The sequence below is a fragment of the Varanus komodoensis genome, unplaced genomic scaffold (assembly GCF_004798865.1).
Source record: "Varanus komodoensis strain SLA01 unplaced genomic scaffold, ASM479886v1 scaffold70, whole genome shotgun sequence".
Lineage (NCBI taxonomy): Eukaryota > Metazoa > Chordata > Lepidosauria > Squamata > Varanidae > Varanus > Varanus komodoensis.
In genome coordinates this window covers 470519-497748 of record NW_025336348.1, presented here as the reverse complement: position 1 = coordinate 497748, position 27230 = coordinate 470519, and the positions used below count along the sequence as shown (strand labels likewise).

The 27230-nt window shown below is 41.1% G+C and overlaps 1 protein-coding gene across 19 annotated transcripts in view; it reads left to right on the top strand.

The window, feature by feature from the left end:
* The window catches only part of C2CD5 (C2 calcium dependent domain containing 5), a 99573-nt gene that overhangs the window by 18717 nt on the left and 53626 nt on the right, over window positions 1–27230 (top strand). For 5 of the 19 annotated variants that reach the window (XM_044452217.1, XM_044452211.1, XM_044452214.1 and 2 more), the window contains exons 6-10: window positions 1712–1910; window positions 16396–16547; window positions 19849–20037; window positions 22626–22711; window positions 23469–23501. In XM_044452217.1, coding sequence (XP_044308152.1) covers window positions 1712–1910; window positions 16396–16547; window positions 19849–20037; window positions 22626–22711; window positions 23469–23501 — 659 coding nt within the window. Of the gene's footprint in view, window positions 1–1711; window positions 1911–13844; window positions 15443–16395; window positions 16548–19848; window positions 20038–22625; window positions 22712–23468; window positions 23502–27230 lie in introns of those variants that run through there. The other 14 variants (XM_044452222.1, XM_044452220.1, XM_044452219.1 and 11 more) reach the window with 7 other exon arrangements.

Genomic DNA, 27230 nt, shown 5'->3' with positions numbered 1-27230 from the left:
AGACCTACCCATGGAGAATGCTGTGGCAAATTGCTAGCAGACCGTTCTAGAGCAGCAGCACTTGTCAAGATGGCCTTCAGTTTCCACTGCCAACATGTGGTGACAGTTTTCCAGATTCAACAACTTCTTGGACTCATGGCATTCACTGTCTTAGTTGTTTCTTTGGCCAGACTTCAGATGTGACTGCTTCAACTGTGGTTCATATATAAGTTCGACCCTATAGTCAACCATGGAAGGAAGCTCCTCCAGATGTCTACCTCTTGTCTGTTCAGCCTCACCTGCTGGAACTGACAGTTGAATTTATCCAAAAGAATGCCATGCTCAGTCCCAAGCTGTCATTTATGGTCATGACAGACATATCCCTGTTTCAATGGGGAGTCTACTGTGGCTCCCTGCAAATGCAAGGATCTTGGAGCAAAGCGAAGCCTGCAAGCATATACACTATCTCAGGCTGCTTGCAGTGAAGAAGACTCTCATGACATTCCAGACTTTCTTGCCCGGACACTTCAGCCAGATTGCCATGGACAATACCACAGTGGTATTCTACATCAACAAACAGGAAGTCAATCAGTTGATTCTGTTGATGTGGTTAGCTGTTCAAATCTGGTGTGTCAACAGGCAGATCGCCTTGATTGCCATTCACGTCACTGGAACATGCTAGTGCAGTTGTTGAGCAGGAGTCTTGACCTCCACGAGTGGCAAATAGACTCAGAGATACTAAATGAGGTCTTCAACATGTGGGGGACTCCATCCATAGACCTCTTTGCCTCTTGGGACAATGTTGTCTGCAACAGCTTCTGTTCTCAAGCAGGAGAGGGCAGGAGTTTTCTCAGAGATACATTTCTAAGTTTTTCCTCGATGACAAGAGTGTTGCTGAAGGTTCAGTGGGATGCCATTGAAAGCACCTTGATCACCCTTGTCAGCCTTGGCTTGCTTGGATCCTGTGAATGTCAGGCAGGAGCTACATCTGACTCCACTTTTGGGATTAGGGAAGATTTCTTCACCCAGACATCAACCCCTTCTGTCTAACAGCATGGAGGATCCTTCCTTAGGGCACATGTATTCACCTTGTGCTGAGCTAACTACCATACTTGAGGCAGCTATGAAACTAGTGACAAGGAGGGCTTTCTTTCTCTTTGCTTGACATTAAATGCTTATATCCATACAAGCCAAAGAACTCTTCTGGACACTCCCTAGAGCTTGACTGCACCCTGAGCAATCTGAGAAGCCACTTTTTCCTTTGAAGGACAGCTTATTCTCCACACCACCACTGCATATTTTAAAAATTGCTTGCTCTGGGCATGAGCTGTTGCTTTTGGAGCAGAGAGGAGTTGAAGACTTAGCACAGACATTTAGTTTTACAGACTTTGGCAATGCTAATTATTTCTTGCTATGCTGAAGATCTAGCTAGCTCTTTTCTGTAGTTAAAACTTGCCATTTGCATCACTTTTTGAATGCTTCATTCATCAAATTCTGCATACGTTTAGCTGTTGCATCCATCATACTGTAAAATATTTTATTTGTAAATGTGTCTTGGGAAAGATGGGCTTTGTGTTGCATTGTTCTGGAAAAGGGAGATTTAAAAATAATAATAAATGCTACCTCCTTGTGACACTTCAGTACATGTTCTATCTCTCATCCTTGTCATATTAGCAATATTAGATAACATTTAAGTTAAATCCTGGCTAATCGGTTTCTGCTTCTTTTGCAGGGGAACTGCAAAGGAAGATTGGTTTGAAGGTACTTGAAATGAGAGGGAATGCAGTTGTTGGATACTTGCAGTGTTTTGATCTGGAGGGAGAATCTGGACTAGTAGTACGAGCCATAGGAACAGCATGTACCTTGGATAAATTAAGTAACACACCAGCATTCTTACCCACATGTAATTCCCCATCCAAAGAAATGAAGGAGTAAGTATGGCAAGTGCTCGCTAGAAAGAGTTCATATTTCCTTTTCATAGTCATACAGTTCTACATTATTTTATTTGCCTGTTTTGATTTCATACACACATACATACAAACCTGCCTTCCTTGTGGTTAAGCTATTGTGGATTGAGACATTGGTTGGATTCAAAAGAATTGTTGGTAAGAGTTGATGAAATCCTGCAGAAATAATCCTTGGGATCATTTATGCCTGTGCAGTAATACCATGTATTATTTGTGCAGTTACTGAACACACTGATGATAATATTTGCCTCTTTCACATTGCAGCTCAAGGTGCTTTTCTACTGGTGACGGTATATAAGTGTTGGTCTCTAAGGAACTTTTGCAGTTACATGTTTTGCATGATGCAGTTAAGCTGTGAAGCACATACAGCCACCACTCTGAATATAACATCCCTGTTTGGGGATTGTTATGCCATTCAAACCTGGGAATTATGGTTATATGAAGGTTACAGTGCTCACATAAATTATGATCTGTTTTAGAGTTATGTGAGGTTATATAAATGTCAAATAAGCCTTGTTTGCCAGGGTCACACAAACCCTGGGCCCACCCATGGGTACTCCGCCTCATTGTCATTATTATGTTATTTAATAGGCCTTCTATTTTGGTAACTTTAGTCCATGTATATGCTGTTCATTTATGTAAGAGGGAAGATGACTAATAAAAATATTGTTGCAATTTAATGTGAACATGATATGTTGCAATACTATATTGGTATTGCCTTTCATCAGTTAATGCTGTAAGATTCTGTTAGCCATTTGTGATGCTGTCCTATCATATTTGAAACAGTTTTGTTGCCCTTTCACTTGTGGCAGTCTGTCAGCCAGCTCTTAGTTCAGGAGTCCATGAAGTTCAACTTTTAGCATGAGCCAAATGAAATAAACATAGTAGAGGCTCACTCTGAAAGCACCTTGTTTGGGAAAGTTAAATGACCAGTGAAAATGCACTGAGTTACATTTTACAGTATCATACAGTACTTTTTCTATTGAAGAGACAGAAGGGCGGGTACATGTTTTCTACTGTGCAAGAAATACGTGATTAGTATAGCCATGCCAGCAAACTCCTTAAATTTCTACTCTTGGAAAATAATTAGTTCCATAGATGTGTGCACAAATATTACGGCCATCTTCAGTAATAATGTACATTTTCAACATAGGTCTCATACCATTGTACCAGCCTAACTTAGGTTGTGTTGAAAGCTCTTCCAGCTGGAAAGCTGAATAACAGTGACACGATTCAGACAAACATTTCTGGTTTCATCTTTAGTTCTTTCCTTGTTCCTACTCTTTTCCTATTACATACTGGCTTCAGTGCAAAGATTTTTGTTTGGGTTAATCTAGGCACTTAAATTCCCTTTTACAACCAGTCTGAGGAATCCTGGCCTAGTGTCAATTACTTGTCACAGATCACCTATTAAAGGTTGGTGACAGAGTCCATAATGAGCTCAACATGATTACTGAAGACAGTGACTGTTCTTCTCCTCACCCTACCCCACCGTATACATACAGATACACAAAAGCAAAAGCTATCCTTTCTTGGAATTGTACGCTCTAGGCAATTAAATATGTTATATAAAAGGTAATTAGGAATCCAGGGAATTAAGTTAAAATACAAATATTAAAATACCAGTAACTAATACAAAATTAGTTACCAAAGGACTTGAGGTAATTATTATCAAGATGTAATAGGCAAAGAAGTTTGGATAATATCGAAAAAGTAAATGCTGAATTACAGCTTATTACTAAAGATTAAAAGGGTTATGAGACCAATGGAAATACAGAACCTGAGAAATTATTCATTGTCAAAGTGAACTTAAAGTTTTTGCTGATTGGCTAATAAGCATAAATATTATGTAAGATACAAACATTAAAATCTAAATGCCTATAAAAATTCTGCATTTAGGTTTAATTATTAAATATTGAGTTAGAAATTGCTTTGCAAAAAACATAGATACAAAATTAATTGTATTTAAGTTGAAAAGTATGTGTTTAGGCTTTTCATTTCATTCATAACATTTCTATACCATTCAGCAGTTCCAGTTCTCTGAAAGATTTACACAAATTAAAAAACTTAAATACATGGTATAAAACCATTTACATATAAACATATCAACAGACAGCACAAACAGACCCGCACTAAAACATTTGTGTCTCTGTGTTTTGATCATTAAGGATTCTTTTAGAAATCAAGACTATGATTCTAGATTTATGATACAGTGCTTAGTAGCACTGATAGATTAGTAACAAGGCAGTGTTTTAGAAACTGCACAAATAAGGTCAGGTAGTTTTTTTGGTGCAGAAACGCTTTGCCTAGTCTAACGCCAAGACAAGTCCAAGCAAGAAAACTCTGACTTAATACAAGTCCAGATCTTTCCATTTAAGTTGGCTGGAGGAGAGGAACATTCATTCCCTGTTTCATAAAACATGGGCTATGATCCCTGAAATGATCCTGCCAGCAGGACCAGAATATGACTAAAGTGTATCACCAGGGAAGGGTGTACCAGAGGCGGATTGCTGTGTATGCTAAAGAGGGTGAAGCAGCAAGCAGATTAGAAAAGCTAAAAGGAACAGACTCTGCAACAGAAACACTGTGGGTGACAATAGCGGGATCCAAAATCCTAACAGAGGAGTATTGTAAAAATAGGTGATTTCAGTTACCCCCACATTGACTAGATGTATGTTCCAGTTAGGACAAAGAAGTTAAACTTGTTGATGGCCTCATTGATTGTGCCAGAAAGCTATTTGGCATGGAACCAACCAGAGGTGAGACAACCCTACATTTAATCCTAAATGCTGTTGACCAGGTTCTAGTATGAGCTGTAAATGATGTTGAATCAATTGGATATGCTCACCATAGTGCTATCAGATTTAATATATATTTAGATGGAAAATTGTCAAGGAACTCCCAACACCTTGTGCTTCAAAAGAGGAGACTTCCCTAAAATGAGAGATCAGGTAAAAGAAAGCTGTAAGGGGAGTCAAGGGAGTTAAATTCCTGGGCAGTTCCATCCAGTGTAGCTGCCTGTAACCCTCTGAATTTGGAGAATTATTTGCATCCAGTGGAGGGCAAAGGGAGCATAGAAGTGTAGGTTCTCTCTGCACTTATATCCTGCAGGAGAAATGTTTTCCTTTGGCACTTGAGCAGATCCAGTTGAAGCACCACCAGGATACGCTGTATTCAGGTGGAGCCTTTCTCCTCTCATCATTCCCCCAGGAATAACCACAGACCTACAGCTCTGTGGTTGGGAGCCACAGCCAGCGGGTTGCAAGGGCATAGGGAGAGTTCTTCAAGCTTGGCATGTATGTTTTGATCTCAGAGCACATTTTCAGAGTTGAAGCTGGGATTCAGACTTCTATGATTGGCTAGGCTCTGTGTATTGTTTATAGGATTGTGCCTTGAAAATGCTTGCAGGGTGCTTAGAACCACGAGAATTGAAGCTCATCTGGAATGTATAACAGATTAAGAAATTTATCACCAAGAGGTCACTAGTATGGTTAACATGCAAGGCCAAGAAGCTATTATTGAATGGAAGGCTTCTTTCAGAAAATAGAAATCTTGCCCAGATGTGGAAAACAAAGGGAGCATGAGCTTGCACAAAGGAGGTGCAAGCAGACAAGAGAAATGTTATGGGCACATATTGCTAAGAACACCAAGGCCAACAGGAAAAAAATTAAATCTGTCAAAAGCAAGGAAGTCTGCTAGGGAACAACTGGATAATCAGAGAATAGTGGAGAACTAAAAGAGTACAAAAGGTGCTTAAGAAGATTGTGGAAAGACTGACTGAATCCTTTTCACTGTGAAATATCTAGAACGTATTCATACCTACACTGTTTTCAAGAAAGGAATCTGAGAAATTGGGGAAAACATTGGTGACAAACAATGAAATTCTCAATCTTATTAACAAACTGAAAGTTGTTGTTGTGGTTGTTATATTCATATCCTACCTATTTCTAGAGATTGGGAATAATAAGTAACCAGGTCCAGATGGCATCCATTAGGGTTGTGATGATCCTCTCGGGATCCAGCTTTCTTTCTTCTGTTGAACTTCTTGTTCCTGGCTTAAAAAGCAAGCTGAGCTGAGAGGATGTCTATGAGCGGGCCCGGATCGCTGGTTGTGCAACCACCAACCTTCTTACATACACGTGCACAGAAGAGAGATGCCATTTGTGCAGCATTTCTGCAGGCTTGATTCCAGGCAGGTTCCTGTGTGAATACTTGATGCCAAGTCAGACTCATAAGCACAAGAAAGCAGACTGGAGTTCAGATAGCCGAACTGAGGGAATCCAATGGATTTCCATCCCCAAAGTAAATTCTTTGCACATCCCTTGTATCTATTTTAGAGTTCTTACCCAAATATGAATTTGCGGATCTTCTAACAAAAATATGTAACATGTAGTTAAGGACATTCTCTCCACCAAAAGAATGGAACATAGCCAATGTGACAGCAATTTTACAAAGAGATCCAGGAATTTGTTGGTAGGTTTTCTTAATACTGTTCCAAATAAATTGGTGGCAAGCTTTATTAAATGAAACATTAGTAAGCCTACGTGAAGACAATCCTTACTAAGAAAGAATCAGCAAGGTTTCTGCAAAGGTAGGTTCTATCTCACTAAGCTTTTAGAGTTCTTTGAGGATGTCAGTAAATATGGAGGGTTCATTTCGCTAGACATTATTTACTTGGACTTCCAAATGGTTTTGACAGAGTCACTCACCAAAAGTTCCTGAGCAAACTTAACAGTCATGGAATAAGAGGAGAGGGCCTCTTCTGGTTAAAGAGTAGAAAGTAGAGAGCAGAAATAAATGTTATATTCCCCCAGTGAAGTAATGTAAACAGAAGGGGCCTACAAACATTTGTATGTGGACCGGTGCTTTTCAATTTATGCATAGAAGCCCTGGAATTAGAAGTGAACAGTAAAGTGGCCAAATTTGCTAACAACATCAAGTTATTCAAAATGGTTAAAAGGGATTGCAAGGGGCTCCAAAAGATGAATGGAAAATGCAGTTCAGTATAAGCAAGTATAAAGTGATACAGAAAATCCCAGCTTGAAGAGATCTTAGCTACCAAGGAATGACCAAGAAAGAGATCTTGGTGTTGTGGTAAACCAAAAATTCAAGACAGGTAAAAGGACAGTGCACACTTAAACTGTGGAATTCACTTCCAGAAGATGTTGGGATAGTTATGAGTCTTGAGGACTGTAAAAAAGGAACTGGATAAATTCATGGAGGATAAAGCTATCTATTACAACTAGTTCTGATGGCCATTTGTTACCTTGGGTATCAGGCAGCATACTCTCTGATGCTCAGGGACACTGTTAAACTCATCTTTTGCTTATGGGCTTTCCATGGTTGCTGGTCAGCCACTGTGTAAACAGAACACAGGACCAGATTTACCCTTGATTTGACCCAGCCTGGCCATTGTTCTGTTTCTGCATCAAAGCTGGAGTACTAGTTTTGAGTACTAGTCAAATTGCTGCTGCACTCGTCAGATAAATAAGTACTTCCAAATAATTGTTTTGAATTACCTGCATTCAGCATTCAAAGTTGATGCCAGGTGTGAACAGTTAGACAAGCCAAACATCTCTGTTTCAGTGAGCAACCATGCCAGTTGATAAACATTTCCTTTGCTTTTACTGGCCAGCCAATAGGTGTTCTTGCCATCCACACATTCTCTGAGGAAGCTGACCAGCTTGGTTTACTTGGTGATATGAAAGAGAGTATTGCAGAATAAGTAACGAAACATACAAGCAAAGATAGAATACCGGCCATTAGGTAGAAATACAACTTAATAAGGTAAAGTCAATTCCAAACTGAATACCTCTTCTACCTTCCAAACCAAAACTCCACCTTCCGGATAGTTCATGCTGTTTGTGGGCCAAGCCCTGGAATGTCTGATGCTTCTCCATTGGTCTACCCTATTAACCCGATGCCATATGACTAATAATACAGCCTGTTCTTCGTCGTGGCCTCTGTGCATCACACATATGGGTTGCTGCGCCTGCGCAGTGCTAGGCCGGAAGATTAGAAAGCTAACGGTTTTTGGCGGGAAAACTCCGCTCCCCTCCCCCATCGTGGTATAAATAGAGCGGAGTGTCTGCCATTTTACTCAGTCTTTGCAACCGCCGTTCGCTGTGCCTCGTGCCTATTCGTCTCTCGCTATAGATCTGTGCCTCTTCGTTGTTTTTTTCTCAAAAACCTTAAACTCCTCTTGCTCCAAGTTTGTTCTTCTTCCCGATTCTGTCTGTTTTCTTCTTAAATTCTCTTCTCTCTATATATAAAAAAGCAAAAAAACAAACAAAAATATTACCTTACCCTCTATACTGTCCTCTTTTCTTCATTTTTCCACGATGGCGCAGTGGGCAGCATTCCACAAATGTATTGAATGTAGATCTAAAATGTCACCAGTTGATCCACATGATCTATGCCTCCTCTGCCTCGGCGAGGGGCATAGGACTGACAAATGCGGTCATTGCTTGGCGTTTACCAAGCAGGCGTGGAAAAACGGAGAATCGTCTCAGGAAGCTCCTATGGGATCAGGCATTAATGCAGTCTGACCAACTGCTCCTACGGCCTGGTTCCTCTTCGTCTGCGCCTCCTCAGCACTCTTCCTCCACCATGAGTGCTCCGGCGATTGCCTTCTCCCCCGGCTAAGAAACGGGAGAAGCACAAGCATACCGGTCTGGATAAACCTTCCACCCATAAGAAGTTGAGGAAGGAGAAGGTGGATAAGCCTGCTCGCAAGAGCAAGAAACCTGATCGCCCAAAACACCGGGGCTCAGGTTCATCGGGCTTTTCGGTACCGACGGCCACCATGGTACCGACCCCCTTGGGACCAGCCCTGCAACTCGTTATGCAGGTGATTCCATAAAAAGCAAGCTGAGCTGAGAGAATGTCTATGAACGGGCCCGGATCTCTGGTTGTGCAACCAGCAACCTTCTTACATGCATGTGCACAGAAGGGATCCCCAGCAACAGGAGGATCCGCTTTGGGAGTCCATCTCTGATGGTGAGATCAGAGACTCCCTGCCGAGGGACCGCTCGCTAACACCTATGCCACCGACTGAACCTCATGTGGCCTCACCATTACCTCCCAGATGTCGCAGCCTTTCATCCGAACATGGAGATAAGAGTTGGTTGATCCCGGGATATGGTGCTCCCCCCAGCTGGGGTGGTTACCAACCATATCCCTATTTTCCTCGGGATCATAGATCACCATCGGTCCCGAGGGACGTACCATCCACTTCCAGGCGTACGGAGACGAGGTGCCCAACCTCCCCTGAAACCTCCTCAAGCGAAAACTGGCCGCGTTACGTGGAAAACTCCGAGGATTCAGAGGTCGACTCCACATCCCCTGATGTGGCTGTTGCATACCAAGGGCCTGCTTCACCCGACGAACCGTATGTCTCTTTCACAGAGCTCATGTCCCGCTTAGTTCGTTCGCTTGAAATCGAAGCTCATCAACAGCCAGGCCCCTCCACAGATCGGTTTTATGATGTCATTCAGGGAGAGCAGTCCGCATCCATAGCTCTGCCGCTTATAACTACACTCCGCCAGGCTATGGTCCAGCCCTGGGCCCAACCGGCCCAACCACAAGCTATCTCCCACAGATATGAGGCCATGTATAGAGTTCATGACGATGACATTCCCGTGCTGCTCCGTCACCCGAAACCGAACTCTCTTGTGGTTGAATCCTCCCAGGGCAGGGAGTCCAGGGGACATACCGCTCCTCGGGACAAGGAAGGGAGGAAAATTGATAGGCTTGCGTGCCGAGTCTGTGCGGCCTCTGGACTCAGCGTGCGCATATCGAACTACGAAGCGACACTGGCATGTTACCAGTACTTTATCATGCAGAAGCTGGATAACGTTGCTTCCTCCCTTCCAGACTACCAAGCGGACCTTGCCAGGGTTTTCATTAAGGAGGCAATGCAGGTGGCGGTGCAACAGTTGTCTACCACTCGTCATCATGTAGACACCGATTCAAGGGCCCTCGTCAATGCCATCTCGTTACGCCGACATGTGTGGCTGCGCTATTGTATTTTCCCCAATGAGATGAAGCGCAGAATCGAGGAAATGCCATTTGACGGTACCGGTCTGTTCCACCAGAAGACCGACCGCAAATTAAAGGCGATTCACGAATCACGCCTAACTGCACGCCGCATGGAGCTCCCGCAAAAACGTAAGTGGCAGTGGCCTCGGTCTTCCTACCGGAACCAACCATACTATCTGCGCCAGCAAAACTACCCTCACCAGCAATATCAACAACGGCAGCATCGGAGACAGCAGACACAACAGTGTTTTTCCCAAGGCCGTCGGCAATTCAATACCGATGAATGCCCACGTTGATGGCTTGGGCGAACCATCCTCTCTTTCCCAACACCACCTTCCCTTCTCCCTTTTGGGAACCGGCTCCAGGGCCGACTCCCCATTTGGGAGTCCATTACATCTGATAGGTGGGTGTTATCTATGATCCAGTTCAGATACAGGATAGAATTCAATGTTATCCCTCCGAGCCCGATCCGCTTCACACCTTCTTCATTGGTGCTACGCAGTGAGGTCTCCCAGCTACTCCTCAAGGGAGCGATTCGACAATTGTCATGCTCGGAAGGATTGGATGGATTCTATTCCAGATATTTTACGGTCCCGAAAAGGGTCGGTGGTCTTTGTCCGATCCTGGACTTACGAACTCTTAATAAGTACATTAAACCAAGGAAGTTCCGGATGACCACTTTGCAAAATATCCTTCCGTTATTGAAAAGAGAGGATTGGTTCGCCTCACTGGATTTAAAGGATGCTTATTTTCATATTTCCATCCATCCTTCACACAGACGCTTTCTACATTTTACTGTCGAATCCGACCTGTTCAAGTTTAACATCCTACCTTTTGGCTTGGCCACATCCCCTCGAGTCTTTACGAAGTGTATGGCACCGGTATGCGCACGCTTGAAGACATGGAGAATACAGATACACCCATACTTAGATGACTGGCTAATTGTCTCGCAATCCGAGCAAGCTCTCCTGTCTGATATACAAATGACCTGCGCTCTACTCGATGCTCTCGGTCTCTGCATTTAACCATGACAAATCGTCCCTTATTCCCATGAAGGTCATCGATTTCATCGGGGTACGACTCGATTCGACTCAGGAAAAAGCCTTCCTCCCACCGGAACGTCAGAATGCCTTATGCAGCCATATTCATCGGATTCGGCTACACGGAACGGTCCCAGCCTTATCCGTTCAGAGACTACTGGGGCATATGGCTGCTGCAATTGCCATTGTCCCGTATGCCAGACTACGTATGCGACCCATACAACTGTTTTTCAACGCTGCTTTTCCACCGCAACAAGATCCTGCCACCAAGCCGATTCGGATTCCATCTGCAATCCTTCACACTTTAACTTGGTGGACCATCACAGACAACCTGTCAGTCGGCACTCCGTTTCGACCACCTCGGCCAATGACAACTCTGTACACTGACGCATCCCTCCTTGGATGGGGTGCGGCATGTTCGGGACTTCGGGTCCAAGGTACTTGGAACCGACGAGAGGCGAGGAAACATCAACTTTCTGGAACTTCTGGCGATTTTCAACGCCCTCAAGGCTTTCGAGACTGTGTTATGCCGTCAAGTTGTTCAAATTGCATCAGACAACATAGCGGCAGTTTTCTACATCAACAGGCAGGGGGGCACAAAATCCCCAGCCTTAGCACGCCTATCGATGGACATTTGGGACTGGTGCATACCGAGGAACATCATGCTTATGGCAGTTCATCTGGCTGGAACCGACAACGTCGAAGCAGATACATTAAGCGGACAGATGTCAACAATCCACAAATGGGTGTTGGACAAACAAATTTGCGAGAAACTCTTCCACTTGTGGGGTTATCCAGACGTGGACTTGTTCACAACTCGAGAGAACAGCCTGTGTACCCTATACTGTTCCAGAGCGGGCGTCGGGCCGGGATCGATGGGGGACACTCTTATGGTCCCTTGGAGCAACATGACTTTTTATGCGTTTCCCCTGATCCCACTCCTGACAAGAGTGGTTGCAAAAATAGCCCAGGACAATGCCACAAGGATACTAGTAACTCCGTGGTGACCGAGACAACCATGGTTTGCCACTCTTTTGCTGCTGTCCAGAAGAACGTTCCTTCATCTACCAACTCTTCCGCATGTGTTAACACAAGGAGGAGCAATCCGTCATCCAGATATACTCACTCTGAAGCTGACGGCATGGCGGATCACCTGATTCACGCCACTGAGTCGGTACCAGGGACACCTCACCCTACGGGTGACCTTACTCAACAGATGGTATATGCGGCCCAGACTTCGGATTTGACAGCAACTGCCACGGTACCGATGCCTACGGACAGAGAAATTCAGGCGATTCTCAAATCTGCATTGAGACCGTCCACTCGTCGTTCCTATACAGCTAAATGGGGAAGATTCTCCTCTTTTGCAGAGTGCCATTCCTTTTCCCCTGGAATGGCTTCAGTCACCAATATTTTACAATTTCTCTTGCATTTGCATCATGAGGGACTTAAACCATCATCCATCAAAGTTTATGCACCCGCTATATCCCATTATCGTGGCACTATCCACGGATTATCAGTCTTCTCTCAACTGCTGGTTCGGCGTTTCAGTAAGGGACTACAAAATTGACATCCATCTATTCGCCCTGCCATGCCAACGTGGAGTCTTTCCGTAGTGCTCCAAGCGCTTACCAAACCACCTTTCGAGCCTTTAGCAACTGTGGACTTACTCCTGATGTCATGGAAAACTGCCTTTCTCGTAGCAGCTACATCAGCATGGAGAGCTAGCAAAATTTGTGTTCTCCGCATAGACCCACCATTTCTGAACTTCCATAAGGAAAAAGTCCTTCGGATGGATTTCTCCTTTTTACCCAAGGTGGCCACACCATTCCACCTGAATCAGGACATCATTCTGCCGGCATTCTTTCCATCACCGTTGACCCCGATAAGAACGTGCTCTACACACGCTTGATGTTCGCCTTTGCTTGGCCTTTTACAGATCCCGCACTGAATCTTTTCGTACTACTAATAGACTTTTTTTAAATACTCCGAGCGTAAAAAGGGATCACCGATATCATCTCAGAGACTCTATAATTGGATCGTCCAGACTATTGTCCTGGCTTATCAGCTATCGAAAATAGACTTATCTGTCTTTCCAAGTGGCCACTCTACACGAGCAGTAGCGACTTCATCTGCTTTTGCTGCAGGGGTTTCGGTGCAAGACATCTGCAGAGCTGCGATCTGGGCTGGTCCATGTACTTTTGCCAAGCACTATCGGCTTGATGTACGTGCCAGACAAGACTGCTCTTTTGGTAGAGCTGTTCTCTCATCCATTCTTCGCTGACGACACCTCCCTCCTCTGACTGTGGTAAGCTTGCGAATCACCCATATGTGTGATGCACAGAGGCCACGACGAAGAAAAGCAGGTTGCTTACCTGTAACTGATGTTCTTCGAGTGGCCATCTGTGCATTGACACAACCCACCCGCTGGCCCCACTCGGTGTCAGTGAGTGGATCCCGTTTTTCTCGGTACCATACTATAAATTGCATCGGTACCGTTGGGTTATGTCGCTGACTAGATATTGTTCTCGGTACCGTACTATAATTCACATCGGTACCGTTCGGATATAATTGTGTTTTCTCATTACTTTTATTCTTAACCTCTAGAGGGCGAACGTGTGGTCTTCAAGACTGAGTAAAATGGCAGACACTCCGCTCTATTTATACCACGAAGGGGGAGGGGAGCAGAGTTTTCCCACCAAAAACCGTTAGCTTTCTAATCTTCCGGCCTAGGCACTGCGCAGGCGCAGCAACCCGTATGTGTGAATGCACAGATGGCCACTCGAAGAACATCAGTTACAGGTAAGCAACCTGCTTTTTCCATCCATCCTTCCACCCATCTCAGCTTTGTCAATAGAATTTCCCTCTGAACTTTAAGCTGTCTGGTTCTCAGTGATTTCCAGGCTTATTTCTGGTCAATTGTCCTTGGCATTTCAGCTGTAACATCCAGCTCTGCTTCTGCTTCTGAATGAGAAACCCAGTGAACAAGTTATTACAGGAGGAGTGCATATGCATAGAGGGCTTCCAAGAGAGGTGGAAAGAAGTGGGGTATGGAAGGTGTGCTCCCCTGCTCTCTTTTTGTGTATTCCAAATGTCAGTGCAAGTGAGAAGTCAGAAGGACATGGGTGCTTCTGGACATCCATTTCACTAGAGCACCAGAGGCACTCATTCTGGGGAAGTGAATTTATGGAGGGCTGAGAGACACAATTACAAAATGAGAAAAGGAAAAGGGAGGATGATTTTGCTGGAGACCATGACAGCACCCATATCTGTGCAGTGGTTCAAAGCTGCTTATAGTGCTGTGATTTAACCAAATCATGCAATTACCAGATTGCTTGTTCCACAACTATAGCGTACTAACTTTTTTCCTACATTTATTGTCATTCCATCTTGAAAAAGAAAATGGAAATTCCTTCCACCCCAATTGCACTTTGCATGCTCAGATGTTTGTGTTTAATTAATTAATTTCATTTCTATACCACCCCACGGCCAAAGCGCTCTCTTCGGTTTATTAGAAATAATAAAACCAGTCAAACTAACTATCTTGAACCCATGTTCCAAGGCTAGCAGGACCTTACTACTATTTCTTTCTTTTCAATTAACCAACTATTACAGAAACAAATACAATATTAACAAATAATAGTTAGTTGCTTTCTTAGGACTTTATATTTATTCTTTTGAGCAGGGGTGTAAAACTCATATGAGTTGGAGGGTCAACTTCCCACTGAATAAGAACTCTGGGAATCTCGTAAGTTTTCAGGAAAAGAAAACTTCAAATACTTTAATTTGAAAAATATCAACCCTCCCAAACTCCTCTTCTTGATAACCTCATGCACACATTGCAGTTATTCCTCTGTCAGACATATATCTCAGACAGGGGAGAAAGAAGACTATGAAAAATCTCATTACTTCCTGCCTCATTTTCCCAACTGGAGCATAATTAAGTTGTTGTGTTCTTGCCTTAAGCATTTGATGACTGGGGCAGCGAGCTCCAGCCATTGCAACAGTCATTCTGCTTGTAAGCATGACAGTCTTGCTATTTACGGCTTCTTGTCCCAGAACAAGACTTGAATTTTGTGAAATGTGATAGGGGTTTAGTAGGCCATATTGGCAGCCCCAACAGGTCCGCAAAGGCCCTCATAGCTTATGTTTGACACCCCTGCTTCAGAACTTGCTCTTTTAAAAAAGCCTCCGATAACTAGAACGCCCTAAAATAATTTTTAAATGTAACTTTGCAATCTCTTGTATGTATTTTTTTCTTTCCTTCCACCTTGGCTGCAAATTCTCTCAGGTCTCCGCTGGTCCATCCACCAAGCCATGGATGTCGCTCGACTCACAACAGTCCAATTCACACTGCTACTGGCTCACGGCTTACTCAGAACTTCTCTGTGTCTGTTCCCACTCTCATCTACACTGGTACGAGACTGCTCAGACTCAGAAGCTGGGAAGAGGCAGGCCACAGGCACAGTGACTGCAGAGGGCAGGCAGGCAGGCAGTGTAGGCAGGTACCACACAGCTTTTCTCGGTAGGACTTCTTCTCCTGGACTTAAGCATTCATCTGACAAAACAGAAGGCAATAAGAGACTGGATGGTGCACATCTTTCGTGTCTCTTCTTGTGTTTTTGCTTTGGCGCGCGTGAGTCTTTTCTTTTCCAGCAGTAATATAAGATTTACTTCTTACATTTTTCCCTTGTTATGGTGGTAGTGGGGGGAACCACATCTTGATTGGGCTTCAGGCTTAATCATGATTTCAGAGATGATTATCAGGAAGAAGTCTTAAACTGGGCAAAAAGGTAAGGCAATGCTAAACATAGTAGAGGTTATCGATATAATGGTATGGTTTTCTTCTTTGCTTTGTTTTTAGCTGTGGCACACTGTGAATGCCAAAGGATAAGGAAACATTTTTTCTTGGAAATACGTTTGTGTGCGTGTGTGCCAGTGTGTATGTGTGTGTGTGTAAAAATGTATTGTCTCTGTGTGTATATAAACACACAGATAGATAGTTTGCAATCATCACTTTGTTTCCCTTTTTTATAATCTGGTTGAATAAGCATATTGCATTCCTGCCCCAAGTCATAATATTCAATGGGTTTTACTTTCTTTGCTCATTATCCTTGATTTTTGATGCTTCATGCCTTAGCTGTGGCTTTTGGTTTCATTTTGCTAACAGACAATTGCCATCTGCCTGTGCAATGCTGAGTTGGTGAACATTTTTGTGTGCCTCTGGGCTTCACAATGTACCTTCACACTTTAGGACAGCTGTTGGCCCTGCCCCTTCCCTACCCACATCCAGGTGTTGGGATCATGCTGCTATCAGCCCGGTCCTTTGGCATAGGATCACTGAATATTTTTCCACCTTCTTCTGGCAGGATTCCTTTCAATGAAGATCCCAATCCCAATCCTCATTCATCAGGACCCTCCACCCCTCTGAAAAACCAAATCTATTCCTTTTCACCTTCCAAGTCCTACAGTCGACAGTCCTCTTCTTCTGACACAGATTTGAGTTTGACACCCAAAACTGGTAAGGTGCTTTCACCCACTTTATTTTGATTTGTTTATTTGTTTTGTTCAATTTGTGTTAATTCTATTTTAGCTTTTCACTCACACCCTTTCTTTGTTTTTTTGGCATGCAAGTTATCACAGCAAGCAATAAATAGGGACTATCATACAATGGTCACAAGGAATTGTCTTTTATAATTTCCTCCACATCATATTGCAAATTATGGAGATAGAAAGTCACCATAATATGTTGGGGAGATAGTTTAGCATGTCTTTCTAACCCTGTATAAAGTGAAGACTAATATCTTCCTAATCTAAAAATGGTTACCTTTATCTGCATATCTTCATAACTAAAATTCTGTTTGCATACTGGAGACTGAAGGAAATATGGCTGGTTGGCTGACTTTTGAGCTGCTTCCAAGCTATGCATAATTATCATAGATATATTTTGCCTTAAAGTGATATTCAATTCCTATTAGTAACTCATGTGCTTGATTTAGAAAACATTTTATGTTATTAATTTTAAGAATCCTATTTTATAATTTTGCCTTTGCTGCTTAAACAAATTTTAAGATATGGCAAATCCCGTAGTTTTATATGTGAGATGTATGCATGCCAAATGCCATCATCCCTTAAGAGTTGATGTTTTATTCTGCCTGCTAAGTAAGTGATTCTCAAACTATGAAACAGGCTTCCCTTAGGCATGGGACACCTGGAGATTACTTTTCAAGGAAAAGTAGGATCCTGGAACGGTACTTACTTCAGACACAACCTGGCTACATTGCCACCTGACAGAGAAACTCAGTGATCTACATTGTATTTGGTGTTCAGAATTAATTCTCCATCTTTTCAACATGATTTGGAAGAAAGGAACCCAGAAATTGCTGATGATTTGTTCCTACAATGCAAGGGTTGGAAGGGGTTCAGTGATATCTAACGTGTGTGGGGTAATTATTCCTTTGGACAAACCAGGAGGCAGTAGGCATGTGAGAATGACCTATGAGAGTTAACTGGTACTGGGTTGTTAGGGGTGGAGTCCAGAAAGTAGTATATGGCTTAAAGCGAGCCTGACTTCCTACTGTTTGAGAACCGCTGTACTAACTACATGCCCATCAGACTTCATGCAATTTGCTGTTTTATCCTTAAAGTCTGTTAGAGAGTATGGTCATGGTTTGGGTTTTTTTTAATTTTTGAAAACATTTATGATGTATGAAACTAAAGTGTGACCAGCTAATAATTTTAACCTATTCTTTTTTTCTGGCGTGTCTGTGTTACTTCGTTATTGTGCTTATAAATTACCTAGGTATAGTAAGTTACAGATGATATGTCTTAACCATCTGCCTTTTTTAAATATAGAAGCTTTGCTTTTTTAAAATGGTGCAAACATTTATGTTGGACCAATTTTGCCCACAAAAAAGAAACTTCTTGTTATTGCCTGTTGACATTGTTTGATATAAAAGAGATATTTTGACATTTGGCTTATATACAAAAAAATTTCAAATGGCGCTCTTAGCTGTTGCACTTAGGAAAAAAAGGGAAGAGGACTTGTCAATGCAACATTTAGTTTTACAAACTATTTTAATATTACTGAGTGTCTAAGACACTTTCACGCACTGTATGTAATGGTCATGTTCAAATTACCTTATCTCAGCTTAATATTTACCAAGTGAGGGAAAGAATGCATCCATATAGCATAATAGTCAATGTCCTAGCTCTGGAGTTCCAGGCTGTAGTCCTTACTTGGCTGTGACGCTTACTGGTGAGTTTGGGCCAGTCATGGACTCTTGACTTAACCTATATTATAGGTTTGTTGTGAGGATGAAATAGAGAAGGGGATTATTTAAATCACCTTGGGTTCCTTGCAGGAAAAAGGGTGAAATATAAATATATATAATAGACCAACATATGCATGAATGGTCTATTCCTGTTCTCATTTACTTTGTGTCTTCTGGGCCATGAACAGATAGGAAGTCTGCAATTCACAAGTTTTCTGTTTTATCAGAATGGGGAGCTATGGCTTATGCCTGATTATGAGCCCATGGTTTGAAATTGTTTTAAAACCATCAGCTATAGTTTCCAGATTTCAGTGAAATAGAATGGTAGATTTAACTGTTGACTGAGCTGAGGACTCAGCACAGTGCCTCCCTATGGGGGATAAAGGAAAGGGGGAACAAAGTTTGTTGATATTTAGGCATATTAAGCTGAGATATAGTTGCCCACACACAGTGCTGAGTAAATGGCAAGTGTCATCTGTCATAAATATAGAGAGAGAGAGAGTGAGAGAGAGAGTGTGTGCAGGTGATGTGGGGGATGTCTTATGATCATGGCTATAACTTTGCACACCCTGAAAGTAAGTAAATCCCATGAATCTCAGTGGGATTTCAGTGAGTATGATCCAGAGAGACCCTGTTGCAAACAGAATGCACTTTTGAGTGTCCATACCTTCTTCTGATTCCTCCCCTGCACCTGCAGGTCTCCTACATTTTGTCATTGAACAGTAGACTGAATGCCAGGCTCATGGAGTTTCAAAAGTGGCTCTTTTGTGGGGAAAAAAAAACATTCCACTGGAAAAGATGGTGCATTGTCTTTCTAAATTTGTCTTTCTAAATCTGGTGTATAGGAGCTTTCAAAAAAAAGATCTGTCAACAAACATTGTGTAGAGAGTATTAGAAGCTTAGCATTAAAGGCTTCTTATGCAATCTTCAAAGCACAAAGCTGATGCAAGTCTTAAGTTGTGAATTGTGCTATTCTTGGCAACTAACAGAATGATCTAATAAAGACTTTGGTAGCTGCTTTTTAAAGCAAATACTTTGGTGCTTACCCTAATATATATGTGGAGGAAATTGAGAAGATGGAACTTCTTTATTTGGAAAAAATAGTTGAATAGAAACATTGTTCTACCCTTTAATGATTAAGGCTCTAAAAATAAGCTGCTGTCTGGTTAACACTCAGAAAATCCCAAATCCTTCTGATACAGGCAACTTAAATTTCTTAGACTCCTGGAAAATACCTGCTAATCATCTGCAAGCATGCTCAGTTCACAGTAGCTATTAGAATTTGAAATAAAAGCTAAAGCACACAGAAACCTTCATTCCTTTAAATGAAGAGGAACAATGTATTACAGTATCATTTTAATGTGCTTCTCATTCACCTTGTGGTGCTGTATTTCTCATCTCATCTGTTGTATGTCAATAATAGTTCATATGCTTCTTGGTTGTCTGTTCATTTTGGTTTTTCTTGATTCATTTTGCTTTTTTTCCTTCTCATTTCTTTTTAGTCACTTTCTGAAATCTACCATCTCTTCTCTGCTGCTTCCTCCACAGCACTTTCCCCACAGGGACCTAGGATTTTCCTGTTTCCCAGTTCCCCAACACTATCTTGTGGTTCCCCACAGCTTAAACAGCCCTGTCTCCTCTCTGGGTCTACCCCTAACCCTCTTCACTCTAGCCATGTCAACCCAGTTCTGAGGAAAAGTGTTTCTTTCACTGAAGAGCTGCTTCTGGCTGCTTCTGGTAGGATCAATCTTAAATCGCCTTGCTGTTTTTATTAGTCTTTGCGGTGGCACTCATGATTTCTCCGCAAACCCCACCCCCTTTTAAACTCTGGAAACTGCTGGCTACATGACGATTGTAAAACTCTGCTTTCTAAATGGGATTTTCCACTTGATTTCTTTCTTTTAAAGTTTGGTAGCTACTTAAAAGGAAGCTTACCATTTTTATAATGTAGCTTTTTCTCCCTTTCCGTCCAAAACCTTCGAATAATTGGCCTGGTTTTCATCATTAGGTGGTGATAACAATAATCCATTTCCTGCCATTTGTAAATGTTCCTCTGTTTCAGTTGGAACAAACACTCCTCCTTCTTCTCCAGGTCATTTGCTTTTACTCTGACCATCATGTGGCCATCAGCCATATTTGTTTTCTGTACTGTATCTGCAGTTTAAAATATCATTCTGAATGTTTGCAATATGCACATCTTCTTTGCCTGTACTTTCACTAGATTGCTTTGCTAAATGCAAACTTTGTTGGTGTTTGTTGTCTACAGATAGTGCTTTGGTTGTCCTTTTTTGAAGAGAAGAATGTTTCATCTTCACAACAGCATTCCATTTCTGTCTCTGTTCTTAGTATTGTATAGTCCCTTGTAAGACAATTGGTTACAAACATAATTAGATTGACTTAATATTACAGAATGGGACTATATAGATGCTAATATTTGTTTCCTTATCCAAAAACAGCTAAAAATGTTTCCTTAAATAGATTTTTAAAATCCTTATTCCAGGGTTTTGCTGTTTAATGCATGTAGGAATGACTAGTGATACAGACTAACACCATAGGTTGAACCACTTGTAAGTCTGTTTCTATTTGCATCCTTTGCTTTTGTGAACTTGCAAGTGTTTACAGATTTTCAGTCATAATCTGAGGTGTTTTTGCAAAATTAATAATTTGAATTGATAGGAAATCTTAGACATGCCATAAAGTTAGATAAGCTGACAAAATGTTGAGTTTCTTCATCCTTGCTATATTCTTAATTAAGTAGACCACTGCAGGTATAGGATAATTATTAGTACTCTAATCAATAGCTTAATTTGTAAGGATTATGGCTGTTCAAGTGTATTTCAGATATTTATGGTACATCTAATGTTCAGTCTTATAAACACCCTTGTGTTTCACTGAGACTTGCCAGAAACAATTTATGGTGGTTTACACTGAGAGAGAATTGAGCTGACAGAAAGAAAACCAGGCATTGAAGCAGTCCTTGAGCAGGTTGTATAAAAATATACTAGCCTTTGAATGAATGGATTGTTTTAGGATTACGCGAAGCTGCCTTATACAGGCAATGTTTGCATGTAGTGATAAGCCAAGAATTCCAGCTTATGAAACTACAGTACAAACACGCAGCACACTCTCACATGTGCCATTTGCACCTCCTTTTGCACAAGCAGGTAAACAAACCAAATAGGTGCTTCTGCTATGGCCACCACGCCCTGAGGAAAGAAATGTTAGGGGAAAAAATCTAACCCAAAGGCATGCCAGAAAGAGAAAATGTTGCTTGCAAACTTGGTACATTTTATCTTTCTGGCATTCTAAACTGCTACAGGCACCATTTTCCCCATAACACTTAAACTAATTTGCAGGTTGCCTTACCAACTTGTGACATGTTCAGCAGGAAGCAGTGGGGGGGGGTGGTTGAGAGGGTGAAAATGGCCTCTGGACCTCTCAAACGAGCCCACCCCGCTTTCAGTCTTAAAAACAAATACTTTACAAACTTAAAATGTACACAGTTGTCTTTCTGAAACTTCTGTAGCTTCATTTAATTAGTGCAAATGTGTAGGGTTTGTCTAAAATGTAATATAGTGTACACAGGTTAGCTTTCCCAGACTGGTAGCTGTGTAAGTCTGTTGCAGCTGCTGGAAAAATATCTTTATGTCACCCTTTTATAAATGTTTATTCATGACATAAACTTTTGTGGACTGTAATCCAGTTATTTAGATTGCTATTGTGAAGTAAAACAACTCTGAAAATTAACTAACTTTTAAAAACTGAGGTACATAAATAACCTGAATAATGACAGGTGTGTCCATGTAGGACTCAGTAGCACAATCTTAAGCCAGTGGTACACTGAAGATTGCATCTGATTTGATAGCTTTTAATTAACCCACAATTCAGCCTACACTAACATTTTTACCTTAATTGATGACCTGCTTGTACATGTTTTCTTAGAAACCTGTTGACTGTATGAGAAATATCAAATCATAACTTGCAACCACCAATGTTTTATTCCTTCCTACACCAAATCCCTTTAAATTTTTTGTACATGTTGGCGTTAAATTTAGAGATCTTTCTGCAGTATTATAACAAAAAAAAAACCCCACAGTAAGTCATCTGCAACTAGGAAGAAGGCTGAAGGGTCCTACCTTTTCCCTAGCAAATGTATGTATTTTTTTTTTATAAAGGTAAATGAGTTTGGGTTTTTAATTGTAATCTTAAGCTTTTAAGCTTCAGACTACTTTAGTCAGTACTCAAACATGTTCTGTGTTTTTAAATGTAGTACATCTCATGTAACTGTTTGATATGGCTGTTACTTATGTGCCGATATCCTTTAGGAATGGGCAGTGGGAGTGCTGGAAAAGAAGGGGGGCCATTAAAAGCTCTGTTAAGACAACAAACTCAGTCGGCTCTGGAGCAAAGGGTAAGAAAAGCATGATTATTTTATTCTTGAATGTCTAGTAGTACAGTCCTAAATATGTCTTTTTATAGAAGTAAGTCCTGTTGAGTTCAGTAGGGTTGTTATAACGATGAAGCCTAAACAAGTCATTTTGGAAATACTTCTTTATCAATTGCGTAATGTTTCCTTTTTTATTAAATAACTGCTATCTCCCTGCTTTGATCCTGAATTGTATGGGATGTAATCTTTGTTCATATGGATGAATTAAATACACATATAGATCAAGTACAGATCTAGAACATGGAGATTTCCAGCATGCACATGTACAGTACTATCTATGTTAGTTTTTTAAAATCAAAATATGATAAGGAATGTTTAAAATCCTTTGTTGCTTTATCAGATTCTGATGATCCTTGAAGTGAAGGAGGCAGAATTTTAAAAGCCAAATCTTTATTGGGGAGCAATGTCAAAGCATAAGCAACCTTTTCCCCACAATTTAAGCTCTTATCTTTTAAGTAAATGTGAATTTAAAAAACAACTGCATTCTGCCTACTCTAGATCTGAAACCATACTGGGAACCTGAATCTAATTGATACTCTTTGTGAATTTCAGGTTTCTTCACTAAAGGCCTATTTTTACTTGGATTTAGAGAAATATTGTGTGCTTGAAGCTATATATGTACACTCCATAAAAATGTGGAATAATAATTAAATGAATAGCAACAATAAGATTGTATAAGTGGATGATTCTCTTTTCATTTCTTGTGTTACCCATTGCTAAGGGAGGATCGCCTCATAGGTTCTGTAGAAGGCGGGTATGTTCCAAATCCTTGTGTGACATTTTCTTTAAGCCCTCTCTTTTGTATTAACTTTATTTTGAGAGCCTTTTCTACTTTGGACTTTTTATTTTAGGAATTCAGGATTGGTTTTTTCCTCCCCTTTTTATTTTTTGGTAACATATTTTCACCAGATTCATTTTAGAATACTTCATATGAAAAATTGCAAATAATTATCCTAAGATCACTTAGCAAACCCAAGTTCTCCTGCTTAGCCAGTAGTCTGCATGATTGTACATTTACTTTAACTTTTCATTTCATTTTAACTAGCTTTTTCATAGCTTTTGTTTTGTAACATTTATTTTGAAAATAAACTAACACAAGAAAGTGCTTACCTTGCACTCTTGTCCTGGTAATTTAGAAGTTATTGATTTGGATATTGATTTGTTGAAGTTTCTTTAAAATGTTTCTTTCAAAAATTTTAATGGTTAATACATTTAAATCAGGAAAATCACTATAAAATGAGAAAAGTGCATAAAGAGTAACCTTAAAATAGTGCTTTAAAATGTTACAGCTTCACACATAATAGTGTTTGGGTCTATGTCCTGTTTGGAAATACGGTTTAATTTTTCATCAGCTTCCATTTTCCTCTATCAAGTCAGACCTTTTTTTTTTCTCTTCATTACCTTTACTGCAGCACACCAACAGCACAGCTTTGTCCCCTTGCAAGAGTTATGCAGTTTCATTGTACCTACTTGTATAGCCTTTACCTGTTTGAAGGGTTCTGATATGAACAAATAATCTCGGATGGATGTTAACTTCCTCAAATGTGTTATTTTTTTAAATCCCAAGAGACTGATTTTGAAGTTACTTTTCCTATGTGACATTTTTCAAAGGCCTGTAGGGAAATTATTGACAATACAAAGAATGGTTATTCTGAACTGGATTAAAGGTTCAATTTAGTCCAAATTCTGTCCTGAAGTCTCTCTGTAGATGGCTTAAAGAAACTCTCAGGCAAGAAATCATATAATCTAAGTTTATAGTGCTAATCTACTAGTGCTCATTTTTGTCATGTTAATTTTACCATGGTAGGATAAGGAGCTGGAGAAAATGAGTTGAGTTGCAATATTAAAATACAGTGAGGTGGTAATTTGGGGTATCTCCTGTGCAATTATATTTTGCAATCTGTTCTGCCTTTCTACTTGCAATTCATAAAAGATAGTTCTATCTGTGGCTATTTGCAGCCCATATAACTCTTGATTTCTGAAAACTAATGAAATGGCCTATATACCTTAATTAGCAGCTAGAATGCACTGGTGATGTGCAGTGAGCTGGAATATTACAGAATCTACGCGTAGATTAGAGTTGGCCAGAGCATTGGCCCAGTTCACTGGCCTGGTTGACATACAGTGCTAACACATGAACGAGTCTCAGGCTCTTGGGATCCTTCGAACTGTGGCACAGTTGGAAGGAGACACTTTGACACTTCCATTTTAGAGTAGCTATAGATTAGCACTATATTTGAACTCCAAACTGTGGCTAATCTTAACTATGGTTTGTGATGAAAAACCCAGCTTCCCAACTTTGGTTTAAAATGGCATTGTTCGTTTCCTTTATTTATTTCATTTCTGTGCTGCCCAATTGCTTACACTCTCTGGGCAGTTATCATCAAGTTTAAACCATAAAATAAAGCAAGACAAAATGCAGATGTTTAGTATGGGGTGGCATCCTCAGGCCTAAGGACCAAATTTGTCTCCTCATGGGTCTCAGTCTGGCTCTCCCAGTTTTCCCAGAAAGCTGGGCTCCCTTCATGTGACCCCACCTGATTTCCCCCAGCCACAAATAATTTGGCAGTATTCTGACTTTGGTACAGGTTTTTCCACTGGCTAAAAAGATCTCAATACCTTTGCTAAGCCTTAGTTATTGGCAGCAACAGCACAGTCCTTCTGCTGATAGAGTTTAGATGCTTTAGACCCAGTATTCTTTGGAGTCTCAGCACTAACCTTGGAAATTTGCCCCAAGGTCAGAACTGGGACTTGGGAGTGCTCTTACCTGCACTTGTAGCCAGCATGGATCCCACCCCTGCTGTAGCTCCAAGATTACCCTCAGAAATGCTCTTTGAGGGCCAGGGAGAAGGCACACTCAGACAGCATAAAATAGATCCTAGTGACACCTCACACTCCTGCTCTCCCACTCCAAACCTGAACACTTAGAATCTAAGTGGCTGATTAAATGCTTTGTATTGTGGGAGCAGTGCTGAGGTGACTTTCTCTTCCAGGCTGCCCCTGTCATACATAAAATGCCCATCATCCTCTCTCTGCATTCAGTAATTTGCTGCCAGCATCCTTCAGTTGCACTGTAAGAGCCTGAAGCTAAAACATGCTAGAATGCTTAGTGTCTTTTGTCATTTTGTTCTCACCACTTTGCTTTCATCCCCTCCCATCACTGGAATGCAGCCCCCAGAGCTTCTCTGAAATTGAATTTAGTACTCAGACTGAAAGAGGTTCCCCACCTGTGCACTAATGTACAGCTTATTGTTATGTGGAAATGCAGTCACTATGGTTTTCAACTTGTGAATGTTTTTGAGATAGCTCTTGAAAAATCATTGTGATGTAGTCTTGAAATTACAATATTTGGAGAAGTATCTTTTACTTTCCCTCTTATTTCTGATCTCTCATCCCTTTTTATCATCTTGTTATAAAATGCATAAGAAATCATGTTTGAGAAATACTTAGCTTAAATTTTATTCACAAATAAAATTTCACATTTTATTTCAAGGTTTTATGAAGTTTTTATTTGGAAGTGGCTTGGTAAATGGCTTTCTCCCCTCCCCAGTACTGATTTTATTATCTGAGGAGGAATTTTGATGCTATATAACTTGAACCAGTAGATAATCCAGAATGTGAACTATGATATGTAATTAGGGGCATTTGTCATGTGTCATAGGAAAAAGTACTGATTATTTTCTCCTCTTCTTTGCACTTACCAGTCATTGGAACGTTATGAATAAACCATTGTTGCATGAATTCCATTTTATTTTTTTGCACTGATGCTGTAGAACTGGCAGCTGGCAACCCATCTCCTTTCCCCCCATAAATATGCTAAATATTATTATATGAAGATTTGCATTAATATTAAAATACAGGCCAGCCCATTTTTTAGCCCACTGCATTTGAAGACAAAATAATAATCTTGCCAAAGAACTGTAGTGAAATTCCTGGTAACCTCATTGTCTAGGCTTAGTTTTATCTTCCAAGTAAAAGTTGGGGGAAAATCTTCCAGGAAGTAGAAGAGGTTGAAAATCTTCCAAGTTTTATCCATGGCCAGACCATATTAAATATCTTATTGTCCTTACACTGTTTTCTGAATTGCTTGTGTCTGTACATAGGTAGTAGCTGCACTGTGATCAGGCAGAACATCTTAACTTTTGTAGCAACTGCTATCTTCTGGCTATTGCTGGGATCATGAAGTTGCCTTCTTCTCTCTACATCTCTCTAAACATTGGCCTGCTCTGTCTGAAAGGATGTTGCTCCTACCTCTTCCTGTGCTTTGTATTCAAGCCCTTCTCAGCATCCCTTTCCTATGGCTTCTCCTTTTCCTTGCCTCTGTATAGCTCTGGCCTCTTCTCCTTTTGCTCTCTGTCTGGGAAGCAGATGTACATGAATCCAGCTTAAGAATAAAAAAGACAAGTTAACTGCAGCCTGCCATGACCTAGTGGACCTAGGAATATATTGTATACATTATCCAGATTTGAATCATCCCAGGGTC